This window comes from Euphorbia lathyris, chromosome 5, assembly GCF_963576675.1.
Source record: "Euphorbia lathyris chromosome 5, ddEupLath1.1, whole genome shotgun sequence".
Taxonomy (NCBI): Eukaryota; Viridiplantae; Streptophyta; class Magnoliopsida; order Malpighiales; family Euphorbiaceae; genus Euphorbia; species Euphorbia lathyris.
Genome location: NC_088914.1, coordinates 32,381,654 through 32,404,263, shown reverse-complemented (window position 1 = coordinate 32,404,263; position 22,610 = coordinate 32,381,654). Strand labels below are relative to the sequence as shown.

The following is a 22,610-nucleotide window of genomic DNA, read 5'->3' as shown; positions in this document are numbered from 1 at the left end:
TCTCATGACTTACGGTAGAAATAGGTCTAGTCAGCAGTTGACTGAATCTGTCTCTAACCTTACTCAACATTGTTGTGCTAAAAGACTTAACCAAAGTCTAAGTTCAAAATATAAGTCAGCCTTACGTGAAAAATTTTAAATAGTTCCTAACCCCCCCCCCCCCCGCCCCTTAGAACTAATCTTGTCATGTTACACGAGACCAACAGAGGGTTCCTATAGGACGAAGGTAGGTCATCTCTACTTGCCTGAATGTTTGGGTTACTAATGAGTTCCCAAAATACCTTGGCTTATCGACAATCATTAACCAAAAGCAAAAAGGTGGTGTTCTCTGTCATTAAGGACTCAGGAGGTTGAAAGGGTGGAAAGAGCGGTTTTTGTCCACATCGGGGAAGGAGATTCTTATCAAGTCGGTTGTCCAGTCAATTCCTACGTATATGATGTCATGCTTCATGCTACTTGATGCTTTATACTCTAAAATACATAATCTAATTACCCGCTTCTAGTGGGGAGGGACTGATATGAAAAGGCCAATCTATTGGCTTGCTTGGGATGCATTGTGTCATACTAAAGAGGATGGTGGGATTGGATTTTGGTGGTTACGTTCTTTTAATCTAGCCTTATAGGCAAAACAATTCTGGAGGTTGATAAAGAATCCTAATTCCTTGTGTGCTCAGGTATATTGAAGTCCAAATATTATCCAAACTTGAGCCTGTTGGGGATGGAGCCTTACTCAAATCCGAGCTACTTATGATGGAGTATATTTGAAGATGGCAATATTACTTGGGATGGCTTAATATGGAGGGTTAGGGACAGGGCACATGTTAAAATCTGGCAGGACCACTAGGTACCATCACTTAATGCTCGGTGCCCCCTAGTTTGCCGCACATCTACGCGGCCTCAGTACGTACAGGAGCTGCTAAACGCAACAGGTATTGATTGGGATTTTAACTGTCTTAACATTGATTTTATTAACTCTGATGTTGCAGATATCACGAAGTTGCGGATCAGCCCCTTTCGATATCAAGACGCGACTTATTGGGGTATGTCACCTAATGGTCATTTTCTATTCGGTCTTGTTATTCCCTGCTCGACCAGCATCGACGGGAGCTACATAATACTCCATCTTCGTTAATAAACAGGATCGGGTTATGGCATCAACTCTAGCGGATGGACGTCCCGCCTAAAGTGAAGAACTTCGATTGAAAACTCTTAAAGAACCTTCTGCTATGTGCCAAACATCTCAGTCAATAGGGAGTTGCCATTGATCCCTCATGCAAACAGTGTCCCAATAGTGTGGAATATCAGTACCATATTTTCACCCAATGTCCATTTGTGATTGGGGTTTAGGAAGGCAACTGCTGTCTCCTTTCGGTGGGACCGAGTTCGGATGCTTAACATTACGACTTGGCTCGCAGAGTGTTGGTCGTTGTCCTGTACGGGCAAAGGTGAGCTTGGCTCAATAATCCTCAAGTGGCTCTGGTATAACCGCAACTTGTATGTATATGAGGGAGCTGCAGTGGATACGACAATCTTGATATCTAAGGTAGGTAACACCTTCGGAATGGGAACAGGTACGTCGTTCTCAACCATTGTCCATGTCCAATAGTCTGCCTCTTAACCCTTACAAGGTTTGGAGTCCCCCTCCCAAAGGCGTTACTAAAATAAACTATGACGCCGCATGGGAGGATAATGGCCTCTCCACAAGCGTCGGGACGATTACACGTGAATCACTGGGGCATGTACTCCTCTTGGTAGGCCTACCAATTTTTCCATGCCTATCAGTCGAAGCTAATGAGCTTACCGCCATCTAGAAATGCCTTTGCCTGGCAAGTGTTTACAACTTCATGTCCATTTGTATTAAATTGGATGTAAGGATCGTGGTTGACACACTCCATAGAGGAATCTTCCCACTCTCTTCTCTCAATTACTTTTATATATATATATATATGTGTGTGTGTGTGTGTGTGTGTGTGTGTGTGTGTGTGTTTGTGTGTGTGTGTGTGTGGCCAATTTAGCTTTATCGTTCCCCGTGTGTTCTTTTAATTTTGTGTATTGGGAGGGGAACCAGGTGGCATATCAATTATCTAAAAGAACAAAAGATTTATCTTCGCCTTTGTTTTTTCGGGAAGATTGTCGAAGTATAGAGTGGCCTTTACTTGATGTTATGGGTTTTAATGGTTACTTTGTTTTTTACAAAGGCCATGTTTGGTAAAGAGCGTTTTGGGATAAAAAGAGCGGTTTTGACCAACTTTAGAGGTTTGACCACTGAAACCGCTAATTGGAGTGTTTGGTGGAGAGAGGTTTGGGAGAGAGTTTTGGGATGAAAACGCTAATTTAGAAAAAGCTCTTGGCCCTGTTTGGGAATTAGCTGTTAGCTGTTAGCTGATTACATTAGCTGATAGCTGATTTGACTAGCTGTTTGTGTAGACCTGTTTGGTAAAAATTAGCTGATTGATAATAGCGGTTTGTGCAAAAAGACGAATAAGGGCATTAATTTCGGCGCAGGATAAGAGGGAGTCTATCTATTAGGGTTAAAGAAGTCCATTAATTTTAATATTGCAAAACGCTAATTGAAAAGGCTCCTTTTAAGAGCTTTTTCTAAATTAGCGTTTTCATCCCAAAACTCTCTCCCAAACCTCTCTCCACCAAACACTCCAATTAGCGGTTTCAGTGGTCAAACCTCTAAAGTTGGTCAAAACCGCTCTTTTTATCGCAAAACGCTCTTTACCAAACAGGGACCTTAAAAGGAGCTTTTTCAATTAGCGTTTTGCAATATTAAAATTAATGGACTTCTTTAACCCTAATAGATAGACTCCATCTTCTCTTGCGCCAGAATTAATGCCCTTATTCGTCTTTTTGCACAAACCGCTATTATCAATCAGCTAATTTTTACCAAACAGGTCTACACAACCAGCTAATCAAATCAGCTAGTCAAATCAGCTAATGTAATCAGCTAACAGCTAATTCCCAAACATTGCCAAAGTATCATTACTTGGTGTGTTTTCACCATTGGATGATGGAATATAAAATTAATCCAATGATGAAAACACACCAAGTAAAGCTTACTTTGTAAAAAACAAAGTAACCATAGTCTTTACCTAAAAAAAGTTATTTATTTGAAACATATTATTTTATTTTGAATTAAATTTTAGAAGTTGATTGCGTGACATTAAAACAAAAAAAAAAAAATCACTTATATGATACGGTATTAACTTTAAATGGTGAACTGAAATTAGGTTGGAGTTAAACAAGGTTATGGTGGCAAATAAAAGAGGCATGTGATGGAGGGACCATTACCATAGAAGATAAAGATAGCATGGGATGGGATGGGAAGATAGCCCATTTATTAATATATTAACCCACCTTTCACTTTCATCACACAAATCACTTTTTTATTATTATTATTTTTTGATTTAGTCGGTTAATTAATACCAAATCTAGGACTATATAATATCCCAAAATTATCATACATTCATATACACCTGTAAACAAAAAAAAAAAAATGGAAGAAGATTTGATTTTATTGATGGTGACATCTCATAATATAATTATAAGCAATCTATATAACTTTATACGACTGATTGTTAATCGCAATTTGATATCATTCTTTAGAGGTATAAGCAGATTAATAATTATACAATAATATGAAGTTGGTTGAGATATAAACTTACCCGTTAAAAAATTCTTATCTTTTTTATCGAGGTTTTAAGGTTTTTTCGGTTTTTAGTTAGAAGATAAATTCATCCTTTATTTTGTTTTGCTTTTTCTATATCTAATAATTTTTTAAATCAGAAACTATAATAGATTTAGTATTTTCTTCTTAATTTGTAGTTTTTTATTTTTTCATTAAAAAATTATGAAGTAATTCTCAGAAAAAAAAATTATGGAGTTGATTCTGTGTGGAGTGTGTTTCCCATCGTTCTGCTAAAAACAAATTTAAACATTATCTATTATTGTTCTATCACAATTTATGATATTGAAGATGCAAATTTCTTTCACTGGTAACTTTTTAATTATTTATATGGCCTAATACATCACCAGCTCCCTCAACTTGTCCATAATAATAGATTGGCTCCCTGAACTTTATAAGTGTCTCACTAACTCCTTGAACTTGATTATTTCGTATCACCAACTTCCTGAACTTGTCCATAAAAGTATATTAGCCCCCTGAACTTTATAAGTGTCTCACCAACTCTCTAAACTTGCTTATTCGGTAACAACTAAATACAAAAACCATAATACTAACTCTCAATCCTCATCAATTAGATCTTTCAAACCTGCAACACTAACTCTTATAATAGGTTGAAAGGTATGAGAAGTGAAAAAATTACTCTAATACATTTTTAGAAATTTAGGTTTAATAAGTTTTTGCATTTAGTTGTTACGAAATAAGCAAGTTTAACGAGTTGGTGAAATACTTATAAAGTTCAAGGAGTTAATCTACTCTTATGGACAAGTTCAGGGAATTTGTGATACGAAATAATCAAGATCAATGAGCTGGTGAAACACTTGCGAAATATAAAGAGTCAATCTACTATTATACACAAGTTATATATTAAGCTTGTTTATATCAAGATGTACTATTCTTTCAATAAATGAAACAATTATCTTTTAAAAGCTACATCTAATCTAATGATATAAATGATTATTAATTTGAAATTAATATCCTCATTTAGAGATGCATACAGATCAATTACTACTATGTGGTACAAGCTTTAATTGTACTATACAATTATCGATCTCCATAGACATAAAGATTGTATGAAGTTTTATATTTAATTCTAACATTATTTACATAAATAATCTTGTAGTTCTGAAATAAACTGGCACAAAATTATTAGATAAATAATGGAAATAATATTGAAGAAGTTTTGGGTGATGGATGGATGGGTAGAGACAGTTAAAGTTTCTTCAAAAAAAATAAAAAAAAAAAAGTTGGCTACTTTTTGGAAGGTTGAAAGAAGTTGTATTTATGAGTTTTCAATTTTCTAAAGAAATGTCTAATTTTGAAAAAGAATATGCGTTTAATTCTTAATAAGTATATTATTAAGGTGGACCGACAACAAGATATGCAGCGTGCAATGAAACAAATATTAGAGATTCAAATCGTTGCAATTATGTTAAGAAAGATAACCCTAATTATCTGCTTATATTATATACTTTCTCAAAAGTATTCCTTTTATTTTTATGTTTTTAATAATAATAATGATAATAAAGTTGAATTTCCATATTTGGAGCTAATCATAAAAGATATGCAAAACCTCCCTCACACATAATGGGCTGAAAGTATAAACTTTTCTAAATGAATGTTAGAAAGTGAAAAATGTCAAAAGTCCATAATTATATATTCGCATTATCACCTTTAGACTAACTTGAATGAAAACGCCAAATTGAGAAGTAAACTAACACCTAACTATTAATATTTATCTTCAACCAAAACAATCTTGTAAGCTTTTGGGAGCTATTTATTTGAGTTGTGTTTAGTTCGGTTGTTTATATCTCCCGTTTGATATTGTTATTAATGGTCTATTGTTTATCGTTGCTTTGTTATACGCATAAATAAAAGACCTAATATGTAATTAGTTGCCAATTAATTCTGCTAGTAACTCTCATTCTGAGAACTACTACTTTATTGCTTTATTATTATTTTTTATGTATTGTTCGTTAACTGTGTTGGGAAATTAACTATTAATTTAAAACAATTAAATAAAAAAAGAATTAGTGTAAAGTTCTAATTAGTAAGGAACTATATTTAAAATTTGTAAGGGATTGATTTTGTAATTATAATTATAAAAAAAAAATAAATAAATAAATAATTTGATGAAAGTTGATCACCGAATTTGGTGGTCAACTGAATAATTAATTACCCTTCTAAAATTTTATGTTAGAATGTGGTATTTTGCTTTGTATCAAGTATATGGAATTTTGTATCATGAAATAATGATGTAAATATGTTAGAAACATGAAAAGACGGCTCACGTGGCTAATTCAATCTTTCAACATTATTAGTGTATCAAAAGAGAAGTAATGAAGGCAAGAGAGCAAAAGTGGGTCAAACAAAAGAGAATCAAAAATATAGAAATGCAGTGCATACCCATTAAGACAATGGGTGGTGCCAAATCCAAATGCATAATAAAAATCTCTTTATTAAAAAGACCTAAGAAGCTTGTGGGGAAAAAAAGAGAAAAATAATTGGGGGAATATGAAGCAATCCTTGCTGTTTTTGCTTCTACTCTTCACTACACTCAAATCATTACTAAGGTCTACCATTCCATCCCCAATATAACACTCTAATGTAGGTCCATTTCTCACATGCCATTCCACTACTGGAATTTCAATCTCCATCATTGTTGACTGATACGATATGAAAAGTTATAAAAAAAGAAAGTGTATAATTTCACCTACATATTTTATTTCTTTATCATTCACAACTATAATTATAATCTACTTTCTGAATTACTATACAGTAAAAGTATGAGCTTGGTACCAAAAGGTCTCCTTCCAGTTTGAGACATCTCACACCCAAATATACAAAAGTTGCCTACCTCCTTTTTCACCAAAAAATGTTTCTTGGCATATGGCTCTCAAGTTTTTCCATCAGGCATCACGACACCAAGCATGGATTCCGCTGCAATAAATGTACCCTCGCAAAACAGTGTTGTAGGATTTTCCTTCTTATCAGAAGCGTAGATATTGAATAGTTGCACGCCTCTTGGAAAACTAGGAGCAATCTTAGTTCCATAGCACATTGAAGGCAGCTTGGATTCTTACTGTATAATATAGTGTAACAAAGCTTCTCTTACCTCCATAGGAAAATTTAGAAGGCAACTTCCTGAAGAATTTCAAGCGTCTTCTGATGAACCTGGGAGACAGAGCAAAGAAAACCTGGTGAGTCACTAGAAGAATACAAAATAAATTCAAAATTTAAATACTATACTGTAGAGTGTAGACTGATCTGCACAGGTGAAACAAGCAAGAGCAGGAGCTAAATGTTTCAGGCGTAGATGCATTGTATTAGGCACATAAACATTTACCCATTCAAGATGTTGTGCTGTAATGCCAGAAACATTCCCCGAGTATATGCCGCCTAGGACCTAAAAAATCACAATAATAGAAATTTATTAGTTATCATGTATGCATAACCGCCCCTGCGTTCATTGCTGCGCACAATAATGAACAGAAATCAGATGCACTTATAAGCACTCATGCAAAAGCACACCAACAACATAGAACAAATTAAGACTTTGGATGGCAAAATTTTGGTCCTACATTCTTCCCTAATCTCGTAATGCGACCGGGCCGCCCTTTATTCTTCCCTAATCTGGACAATCCCTTCCCAGAAGGTCTCTAATAGTCAATGATGTTAAGAGCTACACACATGCAACAGGAGAAACACACACAGACAAAAGAAAAAAGATTATTACCTTGGTCACAGTTTCAAGAAACATGCCAGGGCGAACAGGAAGTGGTTTTCGTCCTGTTACACTTGGCTGTGAACCATAAAGAAGCAAATCAATTCATGTTAAAGAACAAAGCAAGGAGAAAAAAAGAAACTTGATATTCATGCTGGTAATTTTTTATGCATTTGCAGGCATATGCATACACACAGGCGTATGCCCACCCACATGTGACATCATACGCACCCTTCCTGCAATTCCATTTGAAGCATTTCCACTATCATTTTCTTCCTCGCTAGTAGTATCTTCGGCACCCTCATCTTTCCCTAACATTACATTTTTTATCATTTCCTCGACGGTCTTCCCAGGTTTCAAAGCTACCAGTTTGGTTAAGAAGTTCACCTGCATTAACATGGTGGATACGGCATTCAAAACAACAGCAACACCAAGAAACAATTTTAGGACATTGAACTCATTGTTTATCTTACTTATTTTGGATAAATGCAGATAAGCCAATAAGCAACAGCAAGGTATTCTATCATTTGACAGGAGTTATCAAAAAGGAAGAACACAGACCTCAGATTCAGGAAGCGTGGTAAAACCACGGTCATTCCTTTCATCTAGTATTCCACCTCCCATCATATTCCTGGCTTCTTCTCTGATTAAAACAAGCCGAGCAAGGAGTTTTCGATCTGGAACAACAGGCCGAGTTTCCATTGTCTGAAGAAGCAATAATAATCATCTTATGATTATGATATATGCCAGAAAAACACAAATGCTAATAGTCACAACAGCAGAGTTATTTATTTTTTCGAAAATATAATTCCAAAAATTACAGCAGAACTGATCGTAGAATTAAGTATTAAATGTTTTAAGCAGGTAGATCCAATTAAACTCCAGTGAAAAAAAAAAAAGTCAGAACCCGTTATTTGGGTTCAAATGTTTTGTGATACCCGAGTTTGTTCTGTTGAGCACCTAGATCAAAATTACCTTCCATTAGGCACTACAGTTTTTTTTTTAATATTCTTTTAGTGAAATTAACAAGATTAACACGTATACATAGTAAAAGGTGCACGAAGACTTGAAAAGTTATGCTGGCTAGGAAAGGTGAAATCATTTTCCTTTCTGCATTGGGAACTAGCAAAGGTTTTAAAAAAAAAAAGGAAAAACAGTGAAGAGAAGGAATCGCTTTAAAGATCAGGAAATCTAATTCTTCCTTCTCCTATGCTTCAAGCTGTCACAGCCATCTTACTATTTTTTTGCTGACACAAACCTTCACAACCATCCATCAATCACTTCCTCAAGAAAGCTGTTGAACAATTTTTACTCCACATACATTCATATTTTCTGAAAAGTTAGCTCTCTCAATATCAATTCTTTGAAATTGTTGCCAAAGGCCACTTATTTCATTTTCCTTTTCTTTTTTTGTTTGAATTACCATAAGCCTTTTTGAAAATGGGGATCCAAAATTTTAACCCTAGGTCCCACTACAATATTTGTTAATAACATTTTTTAACTGATTGCATTGTTAACTTCATGTTCCATGCTGAAACTGTACTTGTTTTCTATGCAAATATTTGTTGACACATTTTGACTATATATGTTATTTTATTATCGTCATTAAAATGTGCACAAAATTGAAAATTTAAGGGAACAAAAGGGCCCAAAAAACATAAAGATTTCCATACACCAAATGAATCCATAAGAAAGGACAGATGGATGGCAATTAAAACAAATTGCAGTAAGTTCAAAGTTTAAATAGCAAAAATTTGACAAAAAGAAAAAATAGTGGATCAGAATACATTACATATCCATACCTCCAATAAATCATCAGCCTGGTTGGCTAATTCATTCAGATTTGCTGCTGGAATATGAACCTTGGTTCCATCCTTACTTTCAAAAGCACCACCACCAGCAGCTACTCTACGTAATAATTCATGCCTGCTTTCTTTCTGTGGAGTTCTACAAAGCAAGCCAATCACCTGAACCTGGAAACAGAAATAAATCCGTTATTTATTGCATAACACTAAGAATGAACTAAATTCTAAGCGGAAGAAATAGTCAAGTAGACCTTAGAGAACACACTTACTTGTGGTGGGCACTTTTTTGTAAGATGGGACAATATAGTTTCCTTGACAACTTCCAACACCGCCTTACGCTGAATACAATAATATACAAATCTCATAATCCATTTCTGAAGCTCACATCCATCTTTAATTTGAAAGAAGACACAAAATAACTTCACAACAGAAAACAAAAACTCTGCAGCAAAAGGAAAAATCTAAATGAATTCTGGGAACAGATGAGCTGCAATTTTAAATGAATAAACTACATAGGACGCGCAATAACCATTTGAAACCTTGGATAAAAACTACCACAAACTATAGTCAAACGAGTACATAAGATGTTGCTATATCAAATTGCCTAGGTTATAGCTTATTAGCCAACATCCCTACAAAGTGATAATCACAGCTATATAATGCCAATTATAAAATTTAATGAACTAAATAACTAGTTCCACTTGCATGCCTGATATGTCAATCTAATTAATTAAAAAATGATGAAATGTGAGAACTAACTGAAGAATTTTATAAAAAAATTGTGGTGCTTCAGATACTATTCTCGGAAGTCAGGTGGCCCACGACTGTTCAGGGTAGAACTAATTTACTCAACAACCCAAATCCATCCATCCCGTAAACAGGGCAGTATAAAACCAAATGATGGTGCAGGTCAATGAAGAACCTACATATACGTGTTCATAAAGAAATGAAGCTTTAGTATACAATTTATCGGTTTTAGTATTTTCTTATATCCAATTGGCATGGAGTTAAAAACCATTTTGAAGTCATTCTACATGTTTGATTCAAGCTACTTTGCCTATAGTTAAATAATGTAACTATATATTGATAAGAAGTCATCCATAGAATGCAAGCAATGCAAATGAAGAATTAAAATATGACCTTGTCATCTTGGTCCCTGTCAGCAGTTTGAATCATGTGATCTAATGCCATCATAAACCCTGACTCCATCTCATCAACTCTTTTCCCAATGACTCCTTGTGCAGCCAATTCAAGTGCCACTTTCTCGGATGTTTCATCCATGTTCATGTCATCCAGCTAAGCCGTCATATGTGTGTTCATTAGAAAACAGTATAAATAAAGATCAATAATATAACTAACAAGAAATATATTTAGGCATCATGAACCTCAAAAGACCATTTATCACCTAATTGCTTGCATCATCAGTCAAACACTCAAAAACCAAACGCAAAGAGATTTAGAAAGCCAGAAAAAAAGAGCAAAATGGCAGAGTATATTGTGTTAGAAAGAATAGTAATGTCAAATGTATCAAAGGAAGGATTTAATATACTAACTAGACTCTTGGTATGAAGTACCTTCTAGTCTTCATAAACTCCTAGCACCAAAAGAAAAATTCTAAGATAGCCAAGGTATAGAATTATGTAAGTGAGACGCAACAAAAGTCTAATTCATTCATTGAGGGAATATTTGATTGGATTGACATTATCGAGAGAGCACAGTGCTCTAACAAACAAATAGAAGACAGCATTTTGAGGTATAGATACTATCAGATACAACCACCTTCCATTTTATATATCCATATAAAGCATGAATTCCAAAAAGAAAAAGGAAAAAGAGAATGTATCTTTTACCATGCAGTTGGCCGTTGGTCTAATTTAGTGTTACAAGGTAAAATTCCCAATAAAAGCAATTAGTTCCAACAGTAATGATATTAAAAAAAGAAAATACAGTAACAAGTATAAATTGCAACTTAAAAGTCACAAAAATTATATATAAATATTAATAGAATAAGATGTCACTGATATGATATTTCTACATCCAAGTGTAGTCATAACTTGGAACAAAAAAATCTCTCCGCACCCAAAACCTGGTGTCAAACAAAATACATTAGCATTTAAAACTGCAATTTAAGTCCATAAATATCAGTATGTATTAGCATCCATGCGCGATGAGTTGGCTGAGTATTAAACCCTTTAGTAAATTATCTACTTCAATTTCTTCCCAAAAGGTCACAACTGATATGTTTTAGGTGAAGAGGGAGAAATTTTCTTAGAATTGATTACATGTTTCTAAATTATCCAGAAGATTTACAGCCTCAAGAAATGTTAACGACCAAAGAAGCAATAAGCATGCACACAAAAATTCATAAATTGAAGGAATAAAGTGAAAGAAAGAAGAGGAGACCTACAAGGGTGATCATTTCCTGGAGGACAGAAGTGACCTGTTCTCCTCCTCTCAATAGAGCTTCATATTGAGAAGAATCCAATTTCTCATTCAATTCTTCTCGGGTTTTACTTGTAGCCTGGTGCGCAGCCGAATCCCCATCCAAATAACCTCCGCCCACCTCATAACTGGCAGAAAGGACCAGCATTTGGTTCTTCCGTCTGCGTTGCTTTAGACGGCATTGAGAATTGTGAAAGGAAGAAGGATATTTGAAGAAGAGAGTAGCAGTAGGAGAAAGTGAAGCTTTATGTAACAAAGAAGAAGAGAAAACATAGAGGTTGCTTGTCATCGTTATCCCAGCGTTCGCAGTTGTGTTGGGGTTTTGGGTTTAAGAGAAGACGGGAATGGAGTTGGATTGGAGCTTATTTTAGGGTAGGTCAATTGGTCTCAGTTTACCTTTTTAATCCATTGATTATCAAATTATACATTTTTATTCTTAACTTTCCCAAAATAACTTTATTTTGTTTAAACCACCAATCGTTGTGATATTTTATGCGGAAGATTTGAACTGCAGTTTTCGACCGATCTTTGCATCAAATCAACAATAAAACTCAGAAGAAGGTAAGTTTCAATTTCCTTACATAGCATGATATTGCTTTAGGATTTAATTTTTTTTTTGTATGATTTAAAAATTTTATTAGAGTTAGAGTTATGTTTAGTAGTATATATATGCATTGAAAAGTTATTTGAAATATATTTACGGATTAAATGTCTTAAAAATCATTTTAATTTAACTGTTCAATAATTTCACACCAATTAACTTTAATAAAGGATAAGTTATTGAGAGAGAACGTCCTCCTTCTCTCTAGATTCAGTCCTCTTCCACCACAGCCTCCCACCTTTTCCACTCTCGGTTTTCTTTTTCTCCTTCATCTCTCTTAAACCACTGATTCTTCTCTTGCTTGTCTTCGGTTGCTGCTGTTTAGCTGAAGAGGAAGAAGGAGTCTTCCTTCTTCCTCCTTCCACCGTTTTCATTTTTTCTGTTTTTGTAGTTATTTTATTTTGTTTGTGTCAGGTTTTAGTTGGATCCTATATATTTCATCGTATCTCTGTAACCGTTTGAACTGCGCCTGGTGGTTAAACTTTCTGTTTTTGTAACCCTCAAGGACAGAAACGGTAGATCTTATCCGTAGATCACTAGATCTACGTGGTTGTAAAAGAAATGACTTAGCTCCGAAGGTTCGGAATGGTTCAAAAGTTGAAGATTGGACTACAGTTGCTTTGCGGCGAATTTGGAGTTACGATCCATATATAGTTCAAATGTTGTTTATGTTTAATGTACCTTTAATGGCATTTTTTGTTTTTAATAGTCATTTTCTTGCTTTTAATAGTCATTTTTTTTGCCTTCGTGGACTATGTATTAGGTTTTGCCTATATGTATGTAAGGTTTTATTTTTTACTGGTCTCTTGTGTACTTGCAATTTTATAATGTAATGAAATATTAGTATTACTAAAAAAAACACTTTAATGAAGGATTACTTTAAGTTTCGTTTTATTTGCAAAAACAATAGAAAAAGTAGAAATTGCAATTTTGATCAAATAATTATAAAGAAATTTTTATCTTTTTATTTATACTATTATTTTTTACAATTTCTCTTTTTAACGTCATCTCTGCCCTTATTATTAACTACCTTTTCTTGTAATCTAATCCCTCCATGTATCATATTTTTAACCCATAATTTATTCTTCATATCTATAAATTACACTATCTTCTTCACTCTTCACCCATATAATTCTCTCTCCTCAAAACCAAATACTTTAAAATTCTAAATCAGAATATCGAATAGAATCCTTAAAACTCAAATTTTCCTTTTACCCGGCGTAGGGCCTCCAATTTAACGGGCTTTCTATTTAAAAGCTTAGCATCTCCAACCCTCACCAAATGAGGGTTGAAAATGTTATTTTAATGGTGGTTGGCTCCAAACCACCACCAAATTTCTATGTCAAAATGGCATAGAATTCCAAAATCAAGCAGAAATGGTTGGTTTTAGTTTCCACCAAATTCATAAATTATTATTTAAATACTTTTTCTTTTTATATTTTACAGTTAAATATATTATTAATTATTTAAAATTAAATAACACTATTTTCTTATTTTTTAATTAATTTTTTATTATAGATTATTGATGATAATAATAATATATATAAAACATGATAAAATATTAATAAAAGTGTTATGTAAAATGGAATAAAGTGGATAATATTATTTTTAGTGTAATAAATGGTGTAATGGGTTGGAGAAAAAATAAGATTTGATGTTTAGAAAATAAAAAATGGAGACGGAGATAGCGTAATGGGTTGGAGATGGCATTATTAGTTGGGACTTTAATCTAAAACTTGTTTTAATTAGAAATTATATTTATAAATAATTATTATTTCATATCTTTAAATTTAATAGTAATTATATATAAAAATTATAATATAGTTAATTAAAATAGAATTGAACATCGAAAACAATAGCACACACTATTCTATCCTTTTTTTAATTACCGTCTCTCACAACAATTGTAGAAAATATCGATTACATAATAGGAACAATTTAGAAGAATAAATTTATTTATATTAGAAAGTGGCTTAAATGGCCTACAAGTAACAGAAATAGAGAAAAATCAGCCCATATAAAAACGTGTGATACAGTAAAACAAATTCAACAAGCCTATCCCAACTAGCACGTTTAGGGATTTTATTCTAACCAACAACTCAAAGCAACTAAATAACTTATCATTCTCCCTTAAACTAAACACATCTAAGCATTTAGTTTATTTGGTAGTTCCAAAACTGCTAGCATTTGTCGCAATCTTAGAAAATCTTTCTAACTTTAATGGATTAGTCATCACATCAGCAACTTGACTTTTTGTCCCACAAAATTACATCTTGATAACTCCATCTTTGACCAAATCACATAGAAAATGGAAACAAACAACTATTTGTTTACTTCTGACATGCATAACATGATTTTTAGAGAATTTGATGGTTGAACTGCTATCACACATCACAGTAGTGCTTCCTTTTTGCCCGTGTCCTAACTTCTCTAGTATTCTCCTCATCCGTACAGCTTGACAACCACAAGCACAAACTGCCACAAATTCACCTTCAGTGCTTGATAATGTGACTATTGGTTGCTTCCTTGAAGACCATGAAACAACTTATGAATTCATTGAAAAACATATCCAAATGTGCTTTTATTGTCATCAATACCTCCAGCATAATCATTATCAGTAAATCCAATGAACTCTTTACTTTCACCTTTTTTTATAAAATATTCTGCAGTTCACTGTCCCTTTCAAGTATCTATGAGCTCTTTTGGATACTTGCAAATGTAACTCTGTAGGCTTAGACATGTAGCGACTAATTAAACTTACAACAAACATCATATCAGATCTGGTGGTTGTGAGGTACATCAGGCTATCTACTATTTGCTTAAATTAGGTTTTAGCAACTTTGATTCCTCTTTCATTGTTATACAACTTACAGCCTGGTACAATAGGACTACAAATAGCATTGATATCCGCCATGCCAAAACGCTTTAGAACATCTAATGCATATTTTCTTTGACATATAAATATGCCATTACTACTTTGTAGGACTTCTATGCCAAGAAAAAATCGCATAACCTAAAATCCTTTAATTACAAAGTGGGCTTCAAGTCGACTGAACCAAACCCGCGAAGCTTGTTTTAATCTGTATAAAGCTTTTTGCAATTTGTACACTTTCTGTTCACTCCCTTTTTGCACATATCTCATTGGTTGCTCTACATAGACATCTTCACTTAGTTCTCCATGGAGGAAGGTTGACTCATATCAAGTTGGAAAATCTTCCAATTTCTTTGAGCTATTAAAGCAATAATCATATGAATGGTATCCATTCTTGCTACCGGTGCATAAAATTTTGTGTAATCCGCTCATACTCATTGTGGATAACCTTTTGCTACCAAGCTCTCTTTTTATTTAACAACCTCTCCAAGTTCATTGAATTTGTCTTAAAAATTCATTTCATTATGATCTTCTTAGCACCTGTAGGCAGCTCAGATAGTTTCCATATTTCACTGCCTCCATCTATGCATCCATTATGCAGACACGATTTGAGCTATGTTAACCTCGATGTCCTTATCTAAAAGGCCCTCACTAGTCATATACTCTTACAAGTAAGTTGGAGCTTGTCGATATCTTCCTCCTCTTTCATTTAAATCCTCTGATGATGCATTTGAACATGATGCTAAGTTTGATTCACCATTTGTTATTTCTGAGTTTTCATCATTGCCTCCTGCAAGACTAATAATGTCATATATGTTGTGTCAAAGCTCACAACATCATTAAATTCTTCAAAAGATGCACTTTCATAAGGATGAATCCATAAAATTTTCTTCAAATTTTCTTCATCATTATTCTGAATCGGATGGAAAATATTCTTATCTTTTTGCTGTATAGTGAATAACATTATGTTTATTGTCTCAACATCACCATCAACGGGTCTTAGCCCCCTCTACTTTCAAAGAAATCTATGCAATATTTTTGTGAGAAACATGTGTTTTGTGGTCCAGTATTCTGAACTTCAACAATATATGGCTCTTGCGTGCCCTTAACCCTAATATATCATACTCTTCCAATGCCTCTTATCTCGAGTACTCAAATTCTTTTGACTATGCATTATTCTACTCATGTCTGGAATCAACACATGGTTGTGATCATCTACCACTTGAGTAACTGTCTAAACACCATTTTTGGATGTTGCCCTTATTCTTATGTGATAGTTTATCCATTTATTCTTTTCCTAATCTTGTGATTTTCTTCCTCTGTCACAACCGAGTGTCCTATAGCTAACGAACTTGCCTCCATTGTCACACCCGACCCTAGACGACCTCAATCGGCATTAGGCGTGAAATAGAAAGATCATAATCATTCCTACTACATTCAAGGACCTCAATATATATTTACCAACTCCAATATATTACAATTGAAATACCAAAGTTCTAACCATAATTCTAACAATAAGCAGCCAACTTCCAAACCTCGCCTAATCGGTCGGTAACCTTCTCTATATCCTGTACTTTCTCACCTAAAAACATTAAAACATTTAAAAACGTGAGACAAAAATCTCAGTAAGAAATTATCAACTATAAAAACCAACTTTACTTAACATAGCTACATATATACATTTATAAAGAGATTTAATCAAAACCTTATAAAATATACTCAAAATTTAAGTTCATATAACTTGATATATATAATGCATCTCGTCAAAACGAATCAAAACAAATAAACGTTTCATGAAACCAATTCATAATCAAATAAATGTTTTATCAAACCAACTTGTAATCAAATAAGTGTTTTATCAAACCAACTCGTATTCAGTCAAACGTAAAACCTTTTATCAAAATCAATCATAACGGAAAATATAATCCAAATGAACTTAAAACATTGTATCCATCCTCGAGTTTCTCCCCGTAAGTATCAATCCATAACGACATATATAGTCGAGACGTCTCTTAACATTGCCTATCCCATATGTTCTTACCCAACACTTCTTTGCCATACCCAATAGGTCTTCAGACTGTGTACACAGGCCATGTCTCTCACTGAACATGGTCTTCAAATATAAAACCACTGATCCGGATAACTCTCGATGGATATAAAATCATAAAATCATAACGTGCTCAAATTTCCTTTCACAATCAAATTCCAAACTATTTTATAACCATAAATCATTTGGCTTCAATTAGCCATTTTGTATCCCAAATAATAACAATAATAACCGCAACAGATTTCTCAATCCAAAAACAATTCGTAATAAATCATCAAATTCATTTATATATTGAAACCAAAAACATATATGTATATATGTAAATCAACCAAATTAAGCTTTAAATCAACATAATCAAGTAAAATCTGAAATTCACATAGAAGCATAGTCAATAGCTTCATTTGAATCATAATTTCACAATAAAAAGCAAAATCGTGAAAAACCCCAATTTTACAAAATACCCGTATAAATCCTGAAATATCAATTTTCGAAAATTCTTTGATTATATATATATTTATATACATAAAACTCAAAATATAGTTGATAGTTACTTACCTTGGTCACTAATTGAACAAAATACACTCGATCGATAAGCCGCTAAATTCTGTCTAAGACGTTTCCCTCCAAATACTGCCGAAACTTAAAAAATCTTTGATTAGGACTTAGATCTATATATAAGGATACTATAGTTCCAATTTTAAGTGATTCGGACGATCGAATCTCCGTAAATCGAAGAAACGGTGGAGAAACAGTTCAGAGAAAATTGATGAATTTGAAAGGAATATAAACAGAAAAGAAAAAGAAGAAGATGGCGATGTATCTGGAAGAATTTGGAAGATATATATCCAAATTTGATAAATATCACATTTGATCCTCCATCTTTCTATAATCTTTTAAAACTTATCCTAATCTTTTAATTTACACTTAAACCCATCAAATTAACTCCAAACTTTTCCTATAGCACCAAATTAACTTCACACACCCAATAATCATAATATATATACTAATATCAAAATATAAATTATAGAAATTTAGTCACGGACGTGACAATTCTTCCCACCTTAAGAAATTTCATCCTCGAAATTCACATTCTCTAATCTAAATTTTCTTCCTCAAATAATCTCCAAGATCACAAAATTATTTCAAATTATCAAAATTCCTCATAATCGTCATAAGACCACAAATTCTAATGTTTCCTTCCATTAACTCCATGATTTTTCCATATACACATCATTGTAGTAATCATTTCAAACCTAATCAATTCCATCACCAATAAATCCACAATAAAACTTCAAATATCATATATTCAATTTTATATGATATGATACACCTTATATTCACATTTTCCTAATATAAATTATAGAAATTTAGTCACGGACGTGACATCCATCTTTGCTGCTAGATGCCTTGTAAATGCAGAAACCTTTTTCCTTACCATATTCTTTCTATGTATATTCTAAGGACTAAAAACTCGGATATGCCATACATACATCTCGACACATTATCACATTTCTGTTGTTATCTACTTCAGTATAATCTTCACTTAGAAACTGGCCATCTTCCAAGTTAGGATGATTAACATCTTCATCCACGCTCATATCGATATCTCCTTCAGTATCATCTTCAGGGTATCTTGATTCGCATGACTAAGCTATCTGTTATCACTAGTGAAATCTCCACTGCCATCCTATAATGATGTTACAAACAAGGCATGCATTAAATCTCATTTGTAGGTTGTTGATATTCATGGTGTCCTGAATCATCAATCTCGATTATGAATACAATAGAATAACCAAATTACATTTTCATGAAAATAAATCTTACAATTAACAAATTAGGCATTGTATTTGTGAATTGCTTGGGAGGAATTGTGTATAGGATTTTCATAGAGGGAGTTCGAAAGACGTAGGTTAATCATAATGAAGCATACATATTTTTGACAATGATTACAATTTTCGAGAATAGAGGTATTTTGTACCGAGCTAAAATAAATAACGTGTTACAACTGTTTCAATATGTAATGGATGCAAAGTATTGTTTTTTGTATCGCACTTTGCATAGCCTGCAACTGCTCTGTTTTTTTATCCAACATTTGGTCTCACCTGTTACTTAAACCCTCATTTTTCCCGTTATTTCTTTTCTTAACCCTTTCTTAAGGAGGCAAGGGCTCAAAGAGATAATGAGGTCTATAGTTAACATGTTAGTCTTTAATTTGTTTTTGGCCAATTATTAGATTTTTCTACAATAAAGAGCATTCATTGGAAGAGGTTTTTTACGGTTATGATTTTTTATGAGAGAAGAAGAAGTGCAAAACGGTAGATATATAAGATAAACATTTTCGCCACAATTTTTTTTTATTATGGAGCTTGATTTAGTAAGGGTATTATTGTAACTTTAATCTAACTAAAAAGCACTCATCAAAATTAAATAGGCTTAATAGGTATCCAGCCCCCTAAACTTGTAACTTTTTTTCACCTGGCCCCCTCAATTTAGGGGACAACCTCTCAACCCCCTTAACTCTCCAAAAACATCACATACAACCCCTTAAACTTGCAACTTTTTTTCACCTGACCCCCTCAACTTAGGGGACAACCTCTCAACCCCTTCAACTCTCTAAAAACATCACATATAGCCCCTTAGCGCCTACGTGGCTCTGATATGGAATAAGTTGGGAGTGCACTCATTAGAAAGCGTGTGAAGGTTGGCTTTAGAAACTTAAACGGTAAAAAAAACCCTTTCTTCTTAAATCCCTAACGTTCTTCTCCTCAGAAATCCTTCCTTCCTCTTTTCCGATTCCTTCGATTCACCTCTTTTCTGTCTCCGATCGGTCTCCGATTCAAGTTCAACAGTAAGTATCATCTCCTTCATCTCATTTATTCCTCCTCTACCTTCTGATTTTTATTCTTCTTCTTCTCCTTCTTCTTCTTCTTCTGGTTTGCCTCTTTCTTCTTCTGAGATAATTCCTTTTTTTTGTCAATTAGGTTAGGGCTTGTGTTGTTCTTGAAACCGATTTCACGGTGGGTACTCATGAATCATGTTTTTGTGGTGAATATGTTGTACTTAAGGTTTCGTGGAAACCTGCAAATCAAGGAAGAAGACTTTACGGATGCCCAAATTATGGGTAATTTACTGGATTTACATGTGATAACTTGCTGGATCCGCTTTGATATTCTTTGCCGGAGTTACCTGCAAAACAAAACCGGAGACAGGATCTCTGGGAAAACTCTCCGACGATCAAGTCAGTTTTTGTAAAAATGAGTCTATAATTTAGCAATAGCTTTGTGGGAAAAAATGTGAACGTACCTCCCCCCTTATTCTTAAGGCCTTTTATAGGTGTTTTTTGGGTAACCGCCGAGGGCGGTTACTCCTTAGTGGGCCACGTTCTGAGGGCAGTTACCCCTTTTTAGGCCATGTCCCTTTCGTGGCTTTCATGGCAACGAACGTGGTTCTGAGTGGGAGTCTTGACGCTCCGTTTAGGAACTCGGGGCGGTTTACTCGCTGTGCCCGCTTCCTTCATTCGGGTCCCGTCCAATCTTAGCCCATGGGGCTTTAATATGGGCTGGGCTTGCGAAATGAATATAACCCGTTTTGGGCTTCGCGGGTTATCATATGCCTCCCCCTTGGTCTAGCAAGAGCCCTTTTAGGGTCTTTTTATAGGGGACGCTTCGTCTTTGTCCGATTATTTCAAAGTTTTGAATTTGTGCATTTGCCCTCTTTCGTTTTCTCCGGCGTCGACCTTTTAATTCCGTTACTTCTTTTCCGGCGTTGACCTCTTAATCCTGTCACTTCACTGTGTTGTCTTTTTCATGTAAGTTTTTCTTTTCACATTTGTTCCTTGTTCGGCTTTTTGCTTCTGTTTTCCTTTTATCGATCATGTCAGACCTCGACTTCGCGCCGTTTGACGACGATTATGTCCGCGAGGTCTCTAACGAGGTCGAAGAGATGGTTGAGGAAGCTTCAACCAGCTCTCCTGGGTGTAATTCTCATCCCGCCGACTTCCTTCATCTGGCGAATACAACCGACGAGGGTTTAGGTTTTGACCCTAAAAAGTTGATTCCGCCACCTGTCCCAACCCCTCGTTTGTTACCAAAGAAGGACAGGTCGGGAAGTCTGGTTTGTCAAGAGACAATCGATGATTTGCGGGAGCATTATCCCTGGCTCCGAGGTCTCGAGACTATCATTCCTGGGGAGGATAGGGGACCGGGCGATTACCCAAAGGGGTACTTCACTATTTTCGTGGCCCAGATTATCTGCGGCTTCACTTATCCGCTGGCGGATGAGATTGCTTCCATCCTAGGCGGTTACAGAATCGCGCCCGGGCAATTGCATCCTAACGGCTGGGCCGATTTGACTCTGGACAAATTCTTGGCGGATTGTTTGGAGGTTCCCTTTTCGCCCAAAATCTTCTCCAAGCTCCACCATTTCAAAAGCTCGGCGGGGTATTTCACTTTCATCCGCCAGAGCGGATACTATGATTTTGACGAGAAGCTGAACAAGATCCGCGAGTGGGATCGATCTTACTTTTTTTATCAAGTTTAATGAGGAAAACCTGAACTTCCTTCGTTGCTGGAGCCGACCCAACGTAAAGAGTTTGAACTTCGGGTATCCCAGCAAGGAAGAATCCGCCGTTATCAAGTTCCTGAAGAGCACTCCACCTTTTGTATGGACATACGATCAGGCCTTTCATATGCTAAGGAGCCGAGTAGCGATTGCGTACCGCGAGGGGGATCGCGTTGTCTATATTCCTTATCGCGTTTTTGTGCAAGGTACTTTTTATTTCCAAGTTGATGGTTTCTTTTAACCCTTTGCAGGGGTGATCCTTTATCTCAAATCGCTGCAGATCGGGAGGCTAAAGCCCTGGCGAGAAGAAAGAAGCGGATGATGGAAACCGCTTTCGTTGTAGGGGCGGATCCTTCTGGAGGGACGATTCCTTCTATTGGGGCGGCTTCCCCGGTTAGGGCTTCCGCTTCACAAGGTCCCGCTTCTGCCTCCGAGGATCTTCCTTTAACCAGGAAGCAGAAGATAAGTGCGGATACAGAGTCTTCTCGTTCTAAAAAGAAGAACACTTCTGTGTCCCTTACTGTTGGCGGCGCACCTGTATCCGCCTCGTCTAAAGGAAAGAGCGGTACCCCCATTCACGAGGTATCTTGATCTACTCCCTCTCGTATTGCTACTTTTTCCTCATGAGCTATCTGTCGTTCTCTTGATATTTTTCTTTATGCTTTTGCAGCCAATCCCCGATATTAGCGGATGGTGGACTAGGACTTTCGGCCTGGCCGTGAACTTCTCTTGCAAGGATATTGTATCTTCCATATGCAATGTCCTCGGGCGACTTCCCTCTGCCTCCCGTGTGCGCGAGCAAGTACCGCTCCCTACTGCTGTGGAAGGGATCGAGAAGCGTTCTGTAGAGGTATATTATTGCTTTATCCTT

The 22,610-nt window shown here is 35.1% G+C and overlaps 1 protein-coding gene across 1 annotated transcript; it reads right to left on the bottom strand.

Moving 5' to 3' along the window:
- Positions 1-6,392: 6,392 nt before the first annotated feature.
- Positions 6,393-12,088, bottom strand: LOC136231008 (protein PEP-RELATED DEVELOPMENT ARRESTED 1, chloroplastic). Its single transcript, XM_066020236.1, has 9 exons — positions 11,625-12,088; positions 10,358-10,513; positions 9,487-9,555; positions 9,215-9,385; positions 7,974-8,117; positions 7,644-7,799; positions 7,425-7,490; positions 7,035-7,094; positions 6,393-6,862 (listed from the first exon to the last, which is right to left on the bottom strand). The coding sequence occupies exons 1-9, from the start codon at positions 11,946-11,948 to the stop codon at positions 6,818-6,820; spliced, it is 1,191 nt and encodes a 396-aa protein (XP_065876308.1). The 5' UTR covers positions 11,949-12,088; the 3' UTR covers positions 6,393-6,817.
- Positions 12,089-22,610: the final 10,522 nt, after the last annotated feature.